At 45.6% G+C, this 18695-nt stretch overlaps 1 protein-coding gene across 3 annotated transcripts in view; it reads left to right on the forward strand.

Moving 5' to 3' along the window:
- The window catches only part of Kif3a (kinesin family member 3a), a 36307-nt gene extending 22534 nt beyond the window's left edge, over positions 1 to 13773 (forward strand). For 2 of the 3 annotated variants that reach the window (XM_087574678.1, XM_087574679.1), the window contains 9 exons: positions 3058 to 3214; positions 3585 to 3765; positions 3973 to 4083; positions 4658 to 4783; positions 7688 to 7741; positions 8032 to 8100; positions 8539 to 8663; positions 10595 to 12751; positions 12880 to 13773. In XM_087574678.1, coding sequence (XP_087430804.1) covers positions 3058 to 3214; positions 3585 to 3765; positions 3973 to 4083; positions 4658 to 4783; positions 7688 to 7741; positions 8032 to 8100; positions 8539 to 8663; positions 10595 to 10643 — 872 coding nt within the window. In that variant the 3' untranslated portion in view covers positions 10644 to 12751; positions 12880 to 13773. Of the gene's footprint in view, positions 1 to 411; positions 421 to 3057; positions 3215 to 3584; positions 3766 to 3972; positions 4084 to 4657; positions 4784 to 7687; positions 7742 to 8031; positions 8101 to 8538; positions 8664 to 10594; positions 12752 to 12879 lie in introns of those variants that run through there. The other variant, NM_053377.1, reaches the window with a different exon arrangement.
- The last annotated feature ends 4922 nt before the right edge of the window (positions 13774 to 18695 follow it).

Below are 18695 nucleotides of genomic sequence, written 5' to 3' on the forward strand. Positions count from 1 at the left end.
ACGGACAATGAGAGCTTTGCTACTTTTACTTTATTAAGTTTGAAGATTGACTTCATTTGCCCTTGTAGATGTTCTCCAGGTCTTAGCAGGTTCCCAATTCCATGTCTGTGATCCATCAGCATGAGCGCCCGCTCTGAGCTGTACACTGTGGGGCACTGTGGGCACGGAGGCTGCACGGGAGCCACAGGGGAACTGAGCCCAGCATCCGTGGCTGTCTTATGGAACGCGCTTCCCTTGTCTTTCCGCTCGCTCTATTTCAGTTTTGGTTATTTGATTCATGTCTGTGCTCATGCTCAATGAATGCTGTTACACATTTTCTCTGTTTTACAAGGAAATAATGTTTTCCTTCTTCCCTCCTTATCTCTGTGCACATGCTTCCTGTCCGCGACTCGCTTACTGCTTCTTTGCAAGACCAAGCAGGTTGGTGTGATTGGCTGGCACTTCATCTGGTGCAGTTACCCATTTTCTCAAGACCTTTAATTTAAGTCCTTGACATTTTTTTATTTTAATAATTTTTACAAGGTAAGTATTTATTTTTTAAAACAGTTCCATTTTAGCTATTTTGAAAACCTTTCCCCCCTAAATCCTTAAAGATCCATTAAGTCAGTTTTTGAAAATACACCTTACCTGGTTTATTACCCAGGTATGTTCCTCCTTTTTTGAAGGCCAAGAGTCGGTTCTTGGTGCCTACACCATGGGTGCTTGTGACACGTATGGCATTAGTCCAGGTGTCACTTACTGCAGCTCCACCCTTGCCCACCCCACCAGGTCACCTTCACTTTGGTGGCCCTGGACGGCTCCCTACTTCTCTTTGGCTTACCTAGATACTTTTTATACTATCAATGTGCCTTTCTAGATTTACTTACTTAAACTTTTTGTGCTTAATTTTGTCAGTGAGAACTAGAAAAGTCTCTGGGGTCGGGTCTTTTCGAACCCTCTAGAGGTTTTGTGGTTGCTCTTTCATTTTGTTTTGTTGCTTTATTGATTTGGTTGGTGAAACTATTCGTGGTCTTGGGAATGAACCCAGGGCTTTGCACATGGTGGCCAAGCACTGAGCTACGCCCCCGTCTCCTTTAAAAATCTCATCAGAAGTATAAGTGCTCTTCTGCCGTCAAAGGGGTCAAGTGCTCATTGAGGGCACAGAGGGCAGACCACTTCAGGCTCCTTCAGCATACCCCAGTGGAAAGCAGCCCACTGGAGGCTAAGACTTGGATCCAGGGGAGCACAGGCTAAAAATTTATTCTTTAAAGATCTATGTAAAAGTTATTCTTGGTCACCAAATTTTTACAGAGTCACATTTAGCTTAAAATGTTACTTGAAAAAAATAATGTGACTTGTCATGGTGATTCTGGCTAGAGCCACATGGAACTTGACTGTGTGGACCTTTGAATGACCCTCGCTGTGTGCACAGTGTCTTCATGAAGCCCTCTCGAGCACAGTGAGACACTTGCATCTAATGCGTGAGTGTGAAGGGGTCACTGTGGCAGGTGAGCAAGAGACAGCGTCTATACGTTTTTCTATGCAGTCCTGTCTTGTATTACTGCCCCCGGTAGGTTTTTGGAGTTAATTATAACTATTGGCAAAACAAAACACTAGGAGTCCAAAAATACATCCACATACCGATCTGAGCATTTTATCTCTACTGTTAGTTAATCCATGCCTTCTACACATGCTGTTTTTCTTTTAACGTATTTACCATTTTTCTCTAAATGTGTGTGACCCTGAGGCAGAAGTCACATGTTTTAATGTGTATGTGCTTCCTTGTGAACCTGAGCTTGGACTTATGTTCTCAAATTTTTAATAAGTTATTACTGATAGGAAGTTTTTCCATGCATTCATCGGGAATCGGAATTAAATTATTTGTGAAAACTGTTCTTGAGCAGTGTAATTCAGAAGGTTCAGGGTACATGGCCGTGCCGTCAGGCCCCGGCCCACCTCGGGCAGAGTGCAGTGAATCACACCACACCAGCCGCCTGGATCACGGCTCTCAGCTCCCCTTTGGTTTTGTGCTTAGGCTTTGCTTTAGACTTTGGTTCTGAAGCAGGAAGGATGCTGTTAAACTCTCGAATTCCTAATGCGATTTCGTCTTAAGAGTTGAAAAGACCTGCGCATGATCCTGCCTTTCATGGCTTCTGCAAGAGTCTACTCAGATCTGTGGTCCCTCATGACTGGTTTTCAGTTCCTTTTCCTTCTTTACAGGAGGGGCTCAATTTAGGGTAGAGGTATTACTCTATAATCCTCTGTCCTTGTCCTTGGGAAGGAAGTTGAGAATGAGAAGCTTTCAGGGCCTTAGGCTGACAGTTCTGTGAAACGCTTGCTGTTCTGAAGGAACACATTTCTTAGAACTTGCATCAACCACAAATGAATTGTCATTGGCTCAGTTTCAGAACCATTTTAATAAGTTAGCGCTTGTTTTCTCTTGGTGATTTTTTTTCATATAACTGCATGAACTTGAGGCTCACTGGCGAACTGATGTGAGCAGGCTGCATATGTCTGCGCGCATTAACACGCTGCCATCGGTCAGTCAGTCGGTCGGTCGGAAGCTGCTTTTCAGCCTCGTTGGCGGTGGTGCTTTTGCTGCCCTCATACCCCGCATGTTTGGTCTGAGTCAGGGCCTGTGAGGTCCAGTTGGACATAGGAAGTTACCTTGGCGGCTCATTTATGATTGATCAGGGCGGCTTACCAGGGCGACACGCCTGACTCGAGCGAGTAGCTTACAGGTGAAGGGTGAAAGCGAGTGCAGATATCTTCCTGTTTAGCTTCTGTGTGCTGTTTGGGGCCCCCCAGGCTTTGCTTTTTAGTTGGCTCTCTGTTAACTGTCTCCCCCATTCTGCTCATCTGTTTGCCCTCTTCATTTTCTCCTTTACATATCACTGCACAGTTGGACAACAGTTTGAGTCTATTAATGAACTAAAAAATTCTGGGAACTGCTGAGTAGAAGCGGAAGCTTAGCTCTCTGTGCTGATGACGGAGCACAGGCTCCGCTGTACTAAGCTGATCTTGTGTCTGAAACACCGACTGGTTTTAGTGACTGCTGCACTTACATGACTCAAATAGGTAAAAAGAAAGTTTCCCCAGATAAGATGATGGAAATGCAAGCGAAAATTGATGAGGAGAGAAAAGCACTGGAAACCAAACTCGACATGGAGGAAGAAGAAAGAAACAAGGCTAGAGCTGAGCTGGAGCGACGGGAGAAGGACCTTCTGAAAGCCCAGTGAGTGTGCGTGCTGGGGCGCTGGGGGTTCACCACAGGCCACTAGTGTTCTTCAGGGACTGTGTATCAGGACATCGATCAATTAAAAAACAACCCAAAACTTGATTTTTCGTCTCTAGCATAGCTGTTTTGGGGTGGATGGTGGGTCCACTGAGTGTGATATGTTTCTAAGACTTGGATCTTTCTGATCACTTACTCTCTGTGTAGGAGATAATATTGACCAGTGTGATGAGTTAATGCTGTGTGGGGCTATGATCTGGAGAGATGACATGGCTGAGTTCTCTGAGCGTGCGGCTTCAGTCCCGCTCACATGGGGCGGCGAGACTTGGAGAGCGGATGGCATCACTTCAGGGTGTTCTTTTAATTACAGACAAGAGCATCAGTCTTTGCTGGAAAAACTGTCTGCGCTGGAGAAGAAGGTGATTGTCGGTGGTGTGGACTTGTTGGCCAAAGCTGAGGAGCAAGAGAAGCTTCTCGAGGAGTCCAATATGGAGCTGGAGGAGCGGAGGAAAAGAGCTGAGCAACTTCGGAAAGAACTAGAGGAAAAAGAGGTGACGCCATGTTGAGTGTGTTGAGTGCAGAATGATCACCTTTCCCAAATTCCAGAGAGAGATGCTTGGCTTTAAATACCACAAGTTAAATGGCTAGCAAGTTAGGGGTCATTTCGAAGACGACAACTGCTGAATGTCTAGATCGTTTGTTACACTGAGTTTGTGACTTAAGGAAATTACTCTAAAGTTAACCTGTTTCTATCATAGCAAGAACGCTTGGACATCGAGGAAAAATATACCAGTCTGCAAGAGGAGGCACAAGGAAAGACCAAGAAATTAAAGAAAGTCTGGACCATGCTGATGGCTGCAAAGTCAGAGGTTGGTATCTTGAAAATTGCCCATCATGCAGTGTAGAGTCTTAACGTGACCTGCAGTTTTGTTTCGTTTTTGTTGTTGTTTTTTGAGACAGGGTTTTTCTGTGTAGCCTTGGCCATTCTAGAACTAACTCTGTAGCTAAGCTGGCCTTGAACTCAGAGATACATCTGCCTGCCTCTGCTAGTACTAAAGGCATGTGCCACTCTGCCCTGGCTTTGTGTGCTTACGGTTTTGTTTTGGTTTTTTTTTTTTTGTTTTTTTCTTTTTTCTTTTTCGGAGCTGGGGACCGAACCCAGGGCCTTCCGCTTGCTAGGCAAGCGCTCTACCACTGAGCTAAATCCCCAACCCCGTGCTTACGGTTTTAAAGCTGAGTTTTAAAGTTCTTTCCATATATTTTAAGCTACTCATTAAGCTCTCCAACCTTCCCTCCTGTTCCTAGTTATAAGTGATCTGAAATAGCCAACAGTGGTATCAGTCTGTCTGAACTGGGCCAGTGTTTACTGGGCCTCAATGTCCTGGGCCAGGTGTGTTGTGCTTCAAGTCTTGTTTACTTTACACTGTCATGGTTCTCTGATAGATGGCTGATCTCCAGCAAGAGCATCAGAGGGAAATTGAAGGCCTCCTGGAGAACATTCGGCAGCTCAGCCGTGAGCTCCGACTTCAGATGCTCATCATTGATAACTTCATACCTCAGGACTACCAGGTGAGGGAGACTCCAGTCTGGACATTAGGTCATTGGCGAAGGCTAGAGAATAAGCCGTTGTAACTAGGATGTTAAGTGTTTGCATTTCAACTGTCCTCTGTAAAGTGTGTTTGAACCAATGCCATCATATGAAATTGTCCCGGTTACGGTTACTGTTGCTGTGTTCAAGCACCATGACCAAAGCAACTTGGGGAGGAAAGTGTTGATTTGGCTTACACTTCCATATTACTGTTTATCCTGGTAGGGCAGGAACCTGGACACAGCAGCTGATGCAGAGGCTATGGAGGGATGCTGCTTAATAGCTTGCTCCTCATGCCTTGCTCAGCCTGCTTTCTTACAGCACCCAAGATCACCTGTCCAGGTAGGGCACTGCCCACATGGGCTGATCCCTCACCCACCAGTCACTAAGAAAACACCCTGCACATGGTTCTTAGGGAGGCACTTTTTTCTTTTTTGGTTCCTTTTTTTTTTCGGAGCTGGGGACCGAACCCAGGGCCTTGCGCTTCCTAGGCAAGCGCTCTACCACTGAGCTAAATCCCCAGCCCGGGAGGCACTTTTTTCAATTGAGGTCCCTTTTTTTCAGATAACTCTAGTGCACATCATGTTGATAAATTTAGCCAGCATAAAAGATGTTAATTTTCTTAATTTTCTTTAGAATGTAATTATCGTTTTGACTATCTAAGTATCTAAATAAGAATGTGTCAGCCCATTGGAAGGACTTTGGTTCATGTAATGTATGCTTAAGGAGGTGACAGACCTATTAATTCATTAGCATGCTTTATTAGAAAGTACAGAGGAAGCTTAAGAGGTAGGTCAATGGTTAAGACCACTGGTGGCCCTTCCAGAGGACCCAGGTTCAATTCCCAGCATCCACATAACAAACCATCTGTAATTCCAGTCCCAGGAGATCCAACTCCCTCCTCTGCAGGCATCAGACAGACACGTGGTTCAGAGACACACAAATACACAAAATTCATGTGTAAATAACTTTCAAATAAAAAAATAAGCAGAAGATGAATGTTCTCTGTCCACCGCCTTTCTCCCCACCTCTCTCTCGTCTCTCTTCTCTCTTTCTCTTCTTTTTCTTTCTCTGTCTCTCTCTGTGTAAATAGACAGAACATGAAATTGCTCACTCTAGTCATCTAGTCATACAGTCAATAACACTAAATTTGGGGTTGGGGATTTAGCTCAGTGGTAGAGCGCTTGCCTAGGAAGCACAAGGCCCTGGGTTCGGTCCCAAGCTCTGAAAAAAAGAACCAAAAAAAAAAAAAAAGTATTAAAAAAAATAACACTAAATTTATTCACTTCCTTGTACAACCTGACATCATCAGAAATCATTTTCAGATGAGTAATTGTTATCATTATCATTATAATTGTTATGTTGATAACTTTAAAATCTTATCTTTTTCTTAGCAAAAATTTTATTTTGTCTTTCGTTTGTGTTTATGTGAGAATGTGGGTTTGTGCATAGAGTCTAGGGAAGAATATTGGGTCCCCTATAACTGGAGTTACAGGAGGTTGTGAGCTGCTGGATGTGGGTGCTGGGAACTTAGCCCCAGTTGTCTGCAAGAGCAGTGGGCACTCAAGCCCTAGAGACATCTCTCCAGCCCACCTTCTAGTATATCTTGATACACGTGTGTGTGTGTGTGTGTGTGTGTGTGTGTGTGTGTGTGTGTGTGTGTGTGTTATGATTCTCAGTGAAGCTATGAGAAATTTGTCTGAAATTTTCCCTTTTGACTCAGTACCCAGAGTCATTCCTGGGTTTCTGGTATACTCCAGGATGCCCTAGTTCCACAAACTCATTACCCAAATCAGAGCTGAGATGCAGACTGTAACCTGTTTCTAGCCAGATGCTTTCCCGGCTTTTCTATTTCTTAGCCTCTTCAGCCCAGCCTGTCTGTCCTACTGATTCCTGGGCCAGCCTGTCTGTCCTACTGATTCCTGGGCCAGCCTGTCTGTCCTTCTGATTCTTGGCCCAGCCTGTCTGTCCTTCTGATTCCTGGGCCAGCCTGTCTGTCCTTCTGATTCCTGGGATCCCAACTTTAGCCTTTTGTTATGTAGTTGAATATTATGAACATGTGTTCCTAAGAAATGTGTGTATACTTAAATTTACTTTTATGTATATGGATGTTTTGCCTATATGTATATATGTGTACTGTGTATAGGATTGGTGCCCACAGAGAAGAGGTGTTAGATGCCCCTGGAATTAGAGTTGTGAGTCACTGTTGTGAGCCACCATGTAGGTGCTGGGGACTGAACTAGGTCCTCTGCAAGAGCAATTGCTCTTAACTATTGAGCCACCTCTGCAGCCCATAGAGTGTGTATTTATAAATGCTCGATGCGGGCTGGGCAACAATAGTGCAGGGCTTTAATGCCAGCACTCGGGAGGCAGGTGTGCCGGATCTCCGAGTTCCAGGCCAACCTGGTCTCCAGAGTGAGTTCCTGGATAGCCTGGGCTGTTACACAGGGAAACCCTCTGTCTCAAAACAAAAGCAGAACTGCAGTCCAAAATGTTTAGAAACACCTTTTTTTCACTTAACATTGAAACTGTAGGTCTACTAGGCCAGTGAGATTGTTCAGCAGGTAAAGGCTCGTTATGAACTTGGGAGCCTGTGTTTAATGCCTGGAACTCGCATAGAGGTATAGAAAGAGAGCACTGACTCCACCTGAACACCATGACATGTCCCTACCCCATCATGTCTGTCACACAGTAGTGATAAAATGCAAGGCCTTTAAAGGAACTTACTTAGTTCAAGGCCTGGGGAAGTCAAAGGGATTTTTATGAGCAAGATGCCATGATACATATAGGAAGACGTCTGTCACTCATGGCTGTGTCGCTTTTGTATACACAGGCCTATTGGTATTTTTCAGTGCCTTAATTGTTGATTTTTACTCTTTTTGAAGGAAATGATTGAAAACTACGTCCACTGGAATGAAGACATAGGAGAATGGCAGCTGGTGAGTATCCCTCACACGTGGTGAAATTATAGTGTGGAGGGTGCTGGCTGCTGCGGGGGTGGGGGGTGGTGGAGGAGCAGGTGCAGGACGGAGCAGATCAGAGCTCAGTGCACCGATAGGCTATTTTTCTGATTCACAGCAGCGTGGAGACCATTTGTGGAAGTAGGTTGGGCCGGGGCTTCCTGGTACTGGACTAGGCTCCTTGGTGCTCACTAGTGAGTGGGCAGGGCATCTCATGACCCTTCCCAGGTCACAGTATTAATTCACATGTGTCTCTCTTCCTTTTTCAGAAATGTGTGGCCTACACAGGAAATAACATGAGGAAACAAACTCCAGTCCCTGACAAGAAGGAGAGAGACGTAAGAGCACACAGACTGCTTCTGTCTTTGTAGGATGGGGCACAGTGTGGCTCATTGTTTTCAAGTCCAGGCTCTTTGGTGGGGCTGCTAGGACAGGCCTGCTCTCCTGCACTCAGCAAAGTCACTTTTCCTCTTCTACAAGCACAGCCTGTCACTCTGGTGCCCTTCTCACCACTCTGGGCTGTGGGGACATGGCAGGGACTAGGATCTAGCCTTGCTTCCCTTAGGCTGAGGTCAGCCGGAGTTGTTCTTTACATCTGGGGACTTTGTGGTGCATTGGGACCTGTAATTCTCGAGCTTTGAGTACAGCGTGCATACTGGGACAGAAAACACCTTAAGGGTTATTTGATTTTCTCTTTAGTGGTTCTTCTGCCTCATGTCCGACAAGTTTTAAATCTTCCCCATTCTGGTTTAACATGCGTATGTGTTTTCTTGTAGCCATTTGAAGTAGACCTTTCCCACGTGTACCTCGCCTATACAGAGGAGAGTTTGCGTCAGTCTCTGATGAAGTTAGAAAGGCCACGGACCTCCAAGGGAAAGGCCAGGCCAAAGACCGGTAGAAGGTGAGCAGGTTGAGAAGGTAGATTCAGATACACTTAAAGGCAGTCAAACTTTAGTTGAAATGGCACAGTTTGAAATTATGTCTTTATGCAGTTACAATTTGATAAGCAAAGTAGAGATAAAGAATTGCACTCTGGGACAGTTGTGGTGGCAAACACCTTTTCCCAGGACGTGGGTGACAGCAGACTGAAGATCTGAGTTCCAGGCCAGCCTCATCTGCATTGCACATTCAAGATGGCCAGGGCTTCACAGTAAGACCTGTCTCAAACAAAACAGGAAAAGAGCAGCTCTTTCAGACTTCTGCCCCGGGAAGACCTTTCCTAGTGTTTACCCACCACCTACTCTCTTGTTGAGGGTCTTAATTTTTACACTAAGTCTCCTACTTAGATACTAATTAATTTGCCTAGTTTGATTCTCAAAAGACATTGCTCCAAGGACACTGATTTCCTAGATCTCAAGAGAAGCGCGTGTGACTCGCACCAGTTTTGATAGTTGTGTAGTCTGTGCTTCATCACTAAGCGCAGAGGCTTGGGGCTAATGCTCCCTGTGTTCCTACATTGAACTGATTTGAACCAATTACAAGACTTTTGTTTTACATGCAGGGTGGTTAATTGGTGTTACATAGTCTTTAAATGTAATACTAAAAAATCGAGATCATTAAACTAGGGCTTGAAGGAATCAGTTGCCTGTTAAAATATTACAAGAGTTTTGCATTTTGTAACATGTAGATGATTTAAAGATTTTTATATGCTAACTGAATCTGTACATGGAATCTTTAAATCTATAAGTATTATCTATATATGAGTGTCTCCCTGCATGCTTATATGTGTACCAGGCGTCAGGTCCCCTGGAGTGGTTGATTGAGAGCCACCATGTGAGTGTTGGGATGTGAGCTCAGGTCTTCAGAATAACAACAAATGCCCTTGAGCACCACACATCCCTGCAGCCCCACTGTTCTGCCATTGGAAGATGCTCGTCTCTGCTCGCCAGTTATTATGAAGATGCACTTCAAATGGGGCGAATCATAATGAGACAGTTGGCTTGACAGAGAAACAGGCAGAGCAGGGCAGGGGAGCAAGCTGGGAGAGAGGTTCTGTCCCTTGTTAGTGTGGGAACAGAGGCCCCATTATTACTGGACTATTGCCTTTTAAAAGAGGACCCAGGTGGGGTTGGGGATTTAGCTCAGTGGTAGAGCACTTGCCTAGGAAGCGCAAGGCCCTGGGTTCGGTGCCCAGCTCCGATAAAAAGAACCAAAAAAAAAAAAAGAGGACCCAGGTTACTCAACTACATTTTTTAAACTGTATAGATCTTATAACAAATAGTTTGGCAAGCTGTTTTGATTTAGTTTTTATAATGCACCACTGTAAAATATATGCCTCTTGTTTAACTTAAGGTAAAGAAAATACTTGTGGGCCAACATATGATGCAGACTCTACTCTGTAACAGAATCCAGGCCTGGAAAAACCCCGTAGTTATCCTAAGAAATAAGAAAACAGAGCAGTGCTTCTTGAGAGGCCTGCAGTTGAGTGTGCTGGACAGCAACAAAGAAAGCCCATGACAGACTCCTATAGGCTCAGCGCCTGCACCTGGCAAGTGACTGCTTTTCCTGCTTCTCTGAGGCTGCCTGTACTGTTAGCGTCCTCGGAGGAGATGACCAAGGGGCATCCCTGATAAGTTTAGCTGCCACCTGACTGCACCTTGTCTGACCCCGCCTACGCTCAGCTGCTCACCACTCTGGAATACTGTGCTGTGGCAACCTGCTCTTGTGCTTGCTTTCAGTGACCTACCCTGGAAAAAATGGGTAGCAGGCGAACCTTGCTATGTCAAGCATGGGCAGTGTTGGTCCATTCCTGGACCCTGACCACAAAAAGTGTTGGCAGTTCAGTCTCTTAGGGAAAACCACTCACCTTGCATTTTTTTCTTCTCTTAACAGAAAGCGTTCTGCAAAGCCTGAGACCGTAATTGATTCTTTACTTCAGTAAATGTTACAGAATTAAAGTTACAATAATAATAATAAAAAGTGATATTCTCATGCCTGGAGAGAAGTCCTTAATTAAGACACGGAGGACACCTGTATGTTCACATAATAGAAGCTGTCAATGACGGAGAGAGACTGGAATAGCAGTTTTCCTAACATTTTTTAGACTCTTTAGTTTCTGTAACATGTAAGTGTGCAGCTCATGACCGCTGGGCATGGTGCACTGTCTGTCACACGCTCTGCAGGCAGTAAGGGCACTGTGGTTGTTCGTGACTGTGCGTCTCTTAGCTCTGTATTCAACGCCTGTGGCTCTAGACAAGCAGAGTCTCAGAACAGAACCCAGTCTGTCTTGTTTGCACCCAGCATATAGCAGATCTCCTTGTCCTGTGTCCTGTGCTGGGCTGCTCATCTGAGCAGAGACTTGGTCCTACACCTGCCTGGCCTGCCTAAGTGCAGCCCAACTTTATAGGAATATTAACTGCATCTAAGTGTGCAGTGACTGCCTTTATTGATCTCCGGTGGGAAATTGTAAAATCTGATAGCTTTTCAGGTTTACATTTTAATGCAGTTAAATACAGTTTGATCGTGCGCTTCACCTGTCCACCCGCCACTTCTGTCGCTCTGACTCCACACTCAGCCTTTGTTGTTACTGAGTTGACCTCCCACTTCTCCTGAAGCCAGGAGGAGCTATTTACCTTTGTCATACACACATTCTAAAAAATTCCCCTGGACATACAGCTTGCAGGCACTCCCCATCTGCATTTTAAGTTTGATGGAAATAACTATAAAAATCGAGACCAGACTCACTTTTCAGAAAATGAAGCAAAGTCAAAAATGCCTTTTAATTTTCATATATATATATATATATATATATATATATATATATATATATTCTCTTCTGATTTCTTGTATTGATTAATCCAGTTAGATAGTATTCTTCTACACAAAAAAGTTACGTCCATTGTATAGTGAGATAAGTTATAGTAAATAGAAGGTTTTGGTTTCGTCGTTTACTTATACAAATGTTTTGAAGGTCATGAGCTTCCTAAACCTAAGTTTGGAATTATACAATCCACTCTGAGCTATTTATTGCAAAAGTTTTGAGACTTCCCAAGTTAGGATTAATCAGATTGCTACGATTTTAACAAGTTTGGATAAACACTGATTTATAATTACATTGCCCTGTGTGTCTGTGGGTGGCTCAACAGAGAGGTGCAGCCCTGGTGAGGTGGAGGAAGGCATGGCGGTTCATTTTCAGCTTTCTTGAATTGGAGCACTGAGTATCCTGTATGTACCGGGTGCTGGTGTGAGCATGGCCACTGTGGCAGCATTTTCAAGACATTTTCAAGGTGTGGCCTGCTGTGACTCGGTGAGCCTTGTGTATCGCTTGCAAAGGCTCAAGTGAGCCGAGTGTCTTGGTGGCGTCAGATTTCGCAGCGCAGTGATGTAAGTTTAACTGTTAGTAATTAGAAGACTCTGTGCGCCTTCGTCTTAAAGTCCACGTTTCCATTATTTAGCAGCTCAGCTGCCCCAGAAGGAATAGCTGCTGTAAATTAGGCTAAAGCACGAGAGAAATTAAATCTAGTTAAAGTCCATCACAGTAACAAAAATAACTCCATAAACTAAAAATATTAGAAACTTGACTAGGCATCTTGACTTGGTAATTTTGTTTGCTTGCTTGTTTGTTTTGTTGAAACAGGGTCTCTCTGTGTTAGCCCAGGCTGGCCTGGACTCCTGATCCTTCTGCCTCAGCCTCAGTTGCTGGAATTGTGGATGTATGGCATCATGTCAAGTCACGCACTTATTAAAGCACTGATGTTAAAACTCCAATCAGGCGGACAGTGTTCACTTCTGAAAACCAAACGAAAGTCTGGCCAGGTGGGGAGGTCTGCTGCAGATGGCTAGGACGCCCACTCTGTCACAGCCGTGCTGTGGCTGCTTCTCCTGCACTGTGTCCTCATCTACAGTGGAATAATTTGTATTTTCAGTGTTAATTTCATGAATGGATAGACTTGCTTGCTTAATGTTTAAAATAAATGTACAGATTTTAATGAGTGGAACAGATCTATAAACAGGCTGTTGATGCACCCTTTTTCCCTTGGTTTAAGAGTAGTGTTTATGGGGCTGAGGATTTAGCTCAGTGGTAGAGCGCTTACCTAGGAAGCACAAGGCCCTGGGTTCGGTCCCCAGCTCCGAAAAAAAAGAACCAAAAAAAAAAAAAAAAAAAAAAAAAAGAGTAGTGTTTATTTATTTGAAAGGAGCTGTAATAGGATGTTACAGCAGGCTCTGCACTTACATACCCTAACAGTCAGGCCCTCCCCACTCAATGTCCTCCCCACTTCAGGCTTGGCTGAGAGGAAGGCTCTGCAGCCAGTGTGTGTCCCAGAATCCTCTGGTAAGCCGTCTCATTTGTATTCTGGAAAAGGTGATTTTCAAATTTTTGTTTCTGGCAGCCAGAACACCAAGGTTAGTTTGGAAGGAGAGGGGGAATCGTTACTTCATCCGCAGCCTGATTTAGAGTTATGATTATAGTTTCCGCGATTTCATTTCCATTTTAGGTTGCTGTGGCCCTTCCCCCTTTCTCTCTTTGAACTATTAACAAACAAGGAATACCTTTTTACTTTTAGAGCTGTGAATTAAGGAATGGGCAGAGTTTACATTTACACACACCTGTGTCTGCCCAGTTTCTTCCCCTTCCCCCTCTTCCCTTTTGAGATAGAGTCCAATATAGTTCAGGCTGGCCACAAACCCTCTGTGTAGCCCAGGTTAGCCTTTAAACTCCTAATCCTCCTACCTCCACCTGACGAACCACTATGCCCAGCTTCTCCTCCACCCCTTAACATATATAATTTTTTCTCTCTTCCTTTTCCTTAAAATACTAGAACCCATAGTTCTTCCTAGTGCCTTTGAGCTGCCCCTGCAGTCTGACTAATTAGAATCAGTGAAACCCTGAGTAGCGTTACTGTAGTGCTGTTACCGACCAGGATACAAACTGTACAGAAAGTTTGCTGTGTTAATACAAAATCCACATTTGAGTTGTGTTTTATGTATAAATATGTACTTGTCCAAGCTGTATATATCAGTGTGTGTGTACATGCAGCACGGTAAGATGAGAAATAAATGCCTTCCCAACACCTACTGTCTTTTAAAACATCTTTCTTCATTTTTATTTTGTTGTGTGCGAGTGTCTGCATGCATGTGTGTACACCACATGTGTGCCGTGTGGCTGTTCTGGGATAATGGCTTCTCCATGGCTGTGTAGAGGGGACCATCTCCCTCTGTTCTTCTCCACCAAAGACCCCAGGACCATTAGTTAGAATTACATATAGCTGGTTGGGAAGAACGGCTGGACACTCAGGAGGCTCCCAGACAGCCCCAAAGTCCTCTGAGAAGAGGGTGTCCTCATGTTTTTCCATTTCCTTTTTAACATGTGTTTGCATGTTCTGCCCAAATCTATGCTTGTGCACTGTGAGCCTACCCAGTGCCTGCAGCAGTCAGGAGAGAACATCCCATCCTTCAGAACTGAACTTAGGGACAGTTGAACCACCATGTGGGTCCTGAGACCCAAACCCCTCTCCTCTGCAAGATCAGCCAGTGCACTGAACTTCTGAGGTGTTTCCCCAGCCCTCAAGTTTTTCTTTGATTGATTGAACTGTAAGGTCTAATGGTTGCCTCCTTACTCTTGCCTGGTGGACTCTGAGTCACCACCTCCTACTCCCTCTCTTCTTTAAGACTAATAACAATAGTTTTGGGGTGCACACATACATGCCCACATGTGGGTGCAGGTCTCTTACTGCTCTAGGGCTCGCTGGGTATGCTAGGCTAGGGGACCAGTTAGTTCCAGGGCTGCTGCTTTCTCTGCCAACACTTCATTCAGCCTTTTCCTGAGTGCTGGGGTCACACTTTACCTGCTGAGTGTTCTCTCCAGCCATGCCCCTTCCCCACTGTTAAGATTTTATTTTTGTGTTGAGTCGGGGTGAGGTGGGGAGGTTATGTACATGTGAGTGTAATTACCCATGGAAACCAGAAGGGGGTGTCAGATCCCCTCAGACTGGGATTACAGACAGTTGTGAGCCACACAGCATGGGGGCTGGGAGCTGAATTCCAATCTTCCGGAAAAGCACTATGTGCTCTTAACCTCTGAACAATCTCTACCCCAATCCAGTTTCATCCCAGCCCGAATGTCCTTTTTTGAGTCTGATTCATTTAGCCCAGGTTGGCCTTCAACTCTGTATGTAGCCAAGGATGGCCTTCAGTTTCTGATCATCTTGCTTCTCCCTCCCTCTCCACCCCCTCCTGAGTGCTGAGATCACAGGCTGGGGCCACCAAGGCAAGTCACCCTACTGTTTCCTGTCCTCATCTTTTCCAGTGAATCACTCAAATTCATTTGTAAAACTAGGCAGTATCTGAATGAATGGTGATCAGTCAGGCCAAGTCCAGGGAGGACATCGGGAGCTTCAGGCAGAGGGGAAGAGCCTCCAGACAAACGTGTGAGTGGATTAGCAGACTTGTTCCTTCTTTAACTCTTTTCATTTGCAAAGCAAATGAGGTATTCCGGCTTCCTTCGGAAGCTGAGCCCTCGTGTGGGAAAATGATTGTGAAGAGGGCTACTTCAAAAACAACCTGTTTCCTCTCAGCATTTATCTTGGGCTTCCTGCGACCCAACCTTCAAGTTACTTTTATCAGTGTTATCAGAACATCACGTTGTCTTACCCCATCACGGTTATGGCTCTCGAGTAGGGCAGATCAGAAGCTCTCCCACACCTGCTCCCCTCCCCCAGCCCCTTAGGAGGGCTGGGGAAATTTGAGTTTAGTCAAAGGCTACATCTCTCCGGTTGTAGCTAAGAACTCAACTGGGACTTTACAGCCGAATAAAATTTTCTCAGAGTCCGATATCAATCTTAACAAAGAGGATATTGCCTAACTCAACCTAAGAGTTGGTACAAGAGATGCTGCAGAAATCCTATGCTAGCCGCAACTTCTAATCTCCAGCAAGTTTCGCCCTTCACTGGCGGGACTGCCTCCCTTTTGCTGATAATCTTTTAGGTTGGCATACAGGACGGCTCACTGTGGCATCCTCATACACACATACTGGTGTTTTATAAAAAGAAAGAGCCAAGGATATGTTTGATAGAGCGAGGTATGGTGAGATGGGAGGGGTGCCCTCTGTGGGCCCATGCTGAGGCATCCCTTCCCCCTGAGGTACCAGCCATACAAGGACAGAGTATAGAAAAGAAAGGGGAAAGGGGAAGGGCGAGGGGAAAAGGGGTCAGAGAGAGAAGAGAGGCCGTTGCCAGGTAACTGTGGGGGCGGAGTCTAGGAGGAATGGTAACATATACTATTAATAATGTGTTTAATTAGCCCCCCTCATCCACTCTCCTTCCCCTTCTTTCCTCCAAATAGTCTCATCTTCTGATTCTCACAGGTCACATGCTGTTCTGACCATCCTATCCCTGATGGTCTCCCCCCGGCCCCAAATTTATTTTTATATGCATTAGTGTTTTGCCTGTGTGAGGGTGTCAGATCCCCTGGAACTAGATTTATAGACAGTTGTGAACTGCCATGCAGGTGCTGGGATTTGAACCTGGGTCCTTGGGAAGAACACCCACTGCTCTTAACCACTGAGCCATCTCTCCAGCTCCTCTCCTGCTTCTCTTAACTCCCTTTCCCTTTACCCACGTACACATGCTCTAAACATACAGATTTAAGTCCAGGTTCTGCATAAAATGGAAGAAGTTGTCTTTCTCAATTTGGCTTTACACAGTCTCCAGCTCCATTCTTTCTGTAAACGTGACTTCAGTCTTCACGCCTAAGCCTGATTCCGTACTCTTTATCTAGTCATCTGTTGACACCTCGGCTCCAGGTCTTCATGACGGCAGTGCTCCAGTGACTGCAGCTGCACAGGCATCTCCGTAGAGCAGTCAATCCATCAGGCTGACAGCTGAATCATACGATTCACCTATGGTTAAGTAAGGACCGCCATACAGTCCTACGGTGGCTGCCCCAGCTTGCTTTGCCATCGGCAATGTTTAAGTGCCCTGGTGCCCTCCTAAGTGTATCTTGGGGTTGGGGAGATGTATCAGTGGGGCAAGGACACTTACTGAGGAAGCATCAGGACCCAACTTCACATCTCCAGGACCCATTTAAAGGTGGAACATGGCCATCGGTGCCCGAAACCCCAGCACTGCTGGGGGCAGACACAGTCACGTTTCAGTGAAAGGTCCTGTCTTAAAGACACATGGCAGGGGCTGGGGATTTAGCTCAAGGGGCTGGGGATTTAGCTCAGTGGTAGAGCGCTTACCTAGGAAGCGCAAGGCCCTGGGTTCGGTCCCCAGCTCCGAAAAAAAAAGAACCAAAAAAAAAAAAAAAAGACACATGGCAGAATGGTAGAGCAGGACACCCAGTGTTGTCCTCTGGACTGTGTACTTGGGCCCACACAGGCAAGTGCACACATTTGCACACATGCTGCACGCATGCACACACAAAAATCATAAAAATTAAACGTGTCTCTCCTGTGTTGCAGCAGGAGTCTACTGACCACCTTCCCCCCTGAGGCATGTAGTGCGTCCTTTAGAACAGAAATGCCAGCTGTGGGCTGGAGAGACAATAGGCAGAAGGGCCAGCTTCCACTCTTAGTCCAAGGGAGCAAACGTGTCTTCCACACACATGCCAAATGGGCGCTCGGCATGCACTGGGCCCACAGCACGAAAGCATACTTTGTTTGCTCTGACACTGGCTAATGGAGAACAAGAAGGTTTAATTTCAGGCTTTTCCACCAACACCCTAGTTCCCAAAATAATGACTCTGAGACTTACTATTTATGAGTAAATACCTAGACCACAGCTTTGGTTCATCCCTTGACTACCCAGTAGCCTAATTAACCATTTATTCTATGAGTGCCACATACATGGCAAGTTACCTCGCCTCAGTTTCGTGCACCTTGTCTCAGAGTTCTGGAAGAGTCCCTTCCCAAGCCTGACTCTATCCCAGAGTTCCTCCCTCCCCACCGGAACTTCCACCCCCTATTTCCTGCCTCAGCTAATAGGCCATCAGCGTTTATTGATGGGTGGCACTTACACACAGTACACAAGAGATTCTCTCCAAGGAGGGACAGGATTTCCTTCTGCAGGTTGCCACTAAGTGGCAGGAAGAGGTAATTAGATGGGAAGCGATCTTGTGCTAGGGAGATGGCTCAGTTGGTAAAAGGCATGTGCTGCATAATCATGACCTGAGCTCCACCTCTGATACCCATGTGTGCACCATGCCACACAGATACACATATTATGTGCACACGTGCACAGTGTGCGAACACATTTATAAAAAAAGAAAGCAAAACAGTGATTAAGAAAGACCCAGGAAATTATCTGGGCTTCACATGGTAGTGTAAAGGCACACATACATACATGCTTGTGCACACGCACAAAGGTGGGAACATCATAGTCTCTGTGGGAGAGCAAGAGGGCTAGGGGTAAACCTCATAGTTAAGTGCGTCCCTGCTGTGCACAGTCATGGGTTAAAGCAGAAGGGGGAAATCTACTTTAAACTCGCTTTTGGTTTTTCAAGACCGGGTTTCTCCGTATAGCCCTGGCTGGCCTGGAACTAGCTCTGTAGACCAGACTGGTCTTGAACTTACAGAGATCCACCTGCCTCTGCCTCCTGAGTGCTGCGATTAAAGGTGTGTGCCAACCCTGACCTAGGTAAATTCAAGAGAGGCCAGTTTAGGAGGTATCAGCGACGACAGCTACTTAAGGGGCTCTAGTACCTGAGTGGAACCTTCCCTTGCCTTGAATAAGTTAACCCTGCAAATTGACAAGACTAGAGAAAGCTCATGCCTTGCCCTGGGTGGAGGTCGACAGAGTTGAGACACTGGCCTGTGTGCTGAGGGGCCATACTGGGCCTCTTCCATGAGGAAGCTGTGTTCTCCAGTTTGCCTTGAGCTGCCCAGTCTTGAAAGGATCTTGATATTATGGGATGCCAACTGAGAGCACAGGTACAGGGGAGTGAAGAAAAACTGGGGTCATAGGCAATAGTACAAAGAGACCATAACAAGAAGCAA

Source organism: Rattus norvegicus, chromosome 10, assembly GCF_021556685.1.
Source record: "Rattus norvegicus strain SHRSP/BbbUtx chromosome 10, alternate assembly SHRSP_T2T, whole genome shotgun sequence".
In the NCBI taxonomy this organism is placed as follows: domain Eukaryota; kingdom Metazoa; phylum Chordata; class Mammalia; order Rodentia; family Muridae; genus Rattus; species Rattus norvegicus.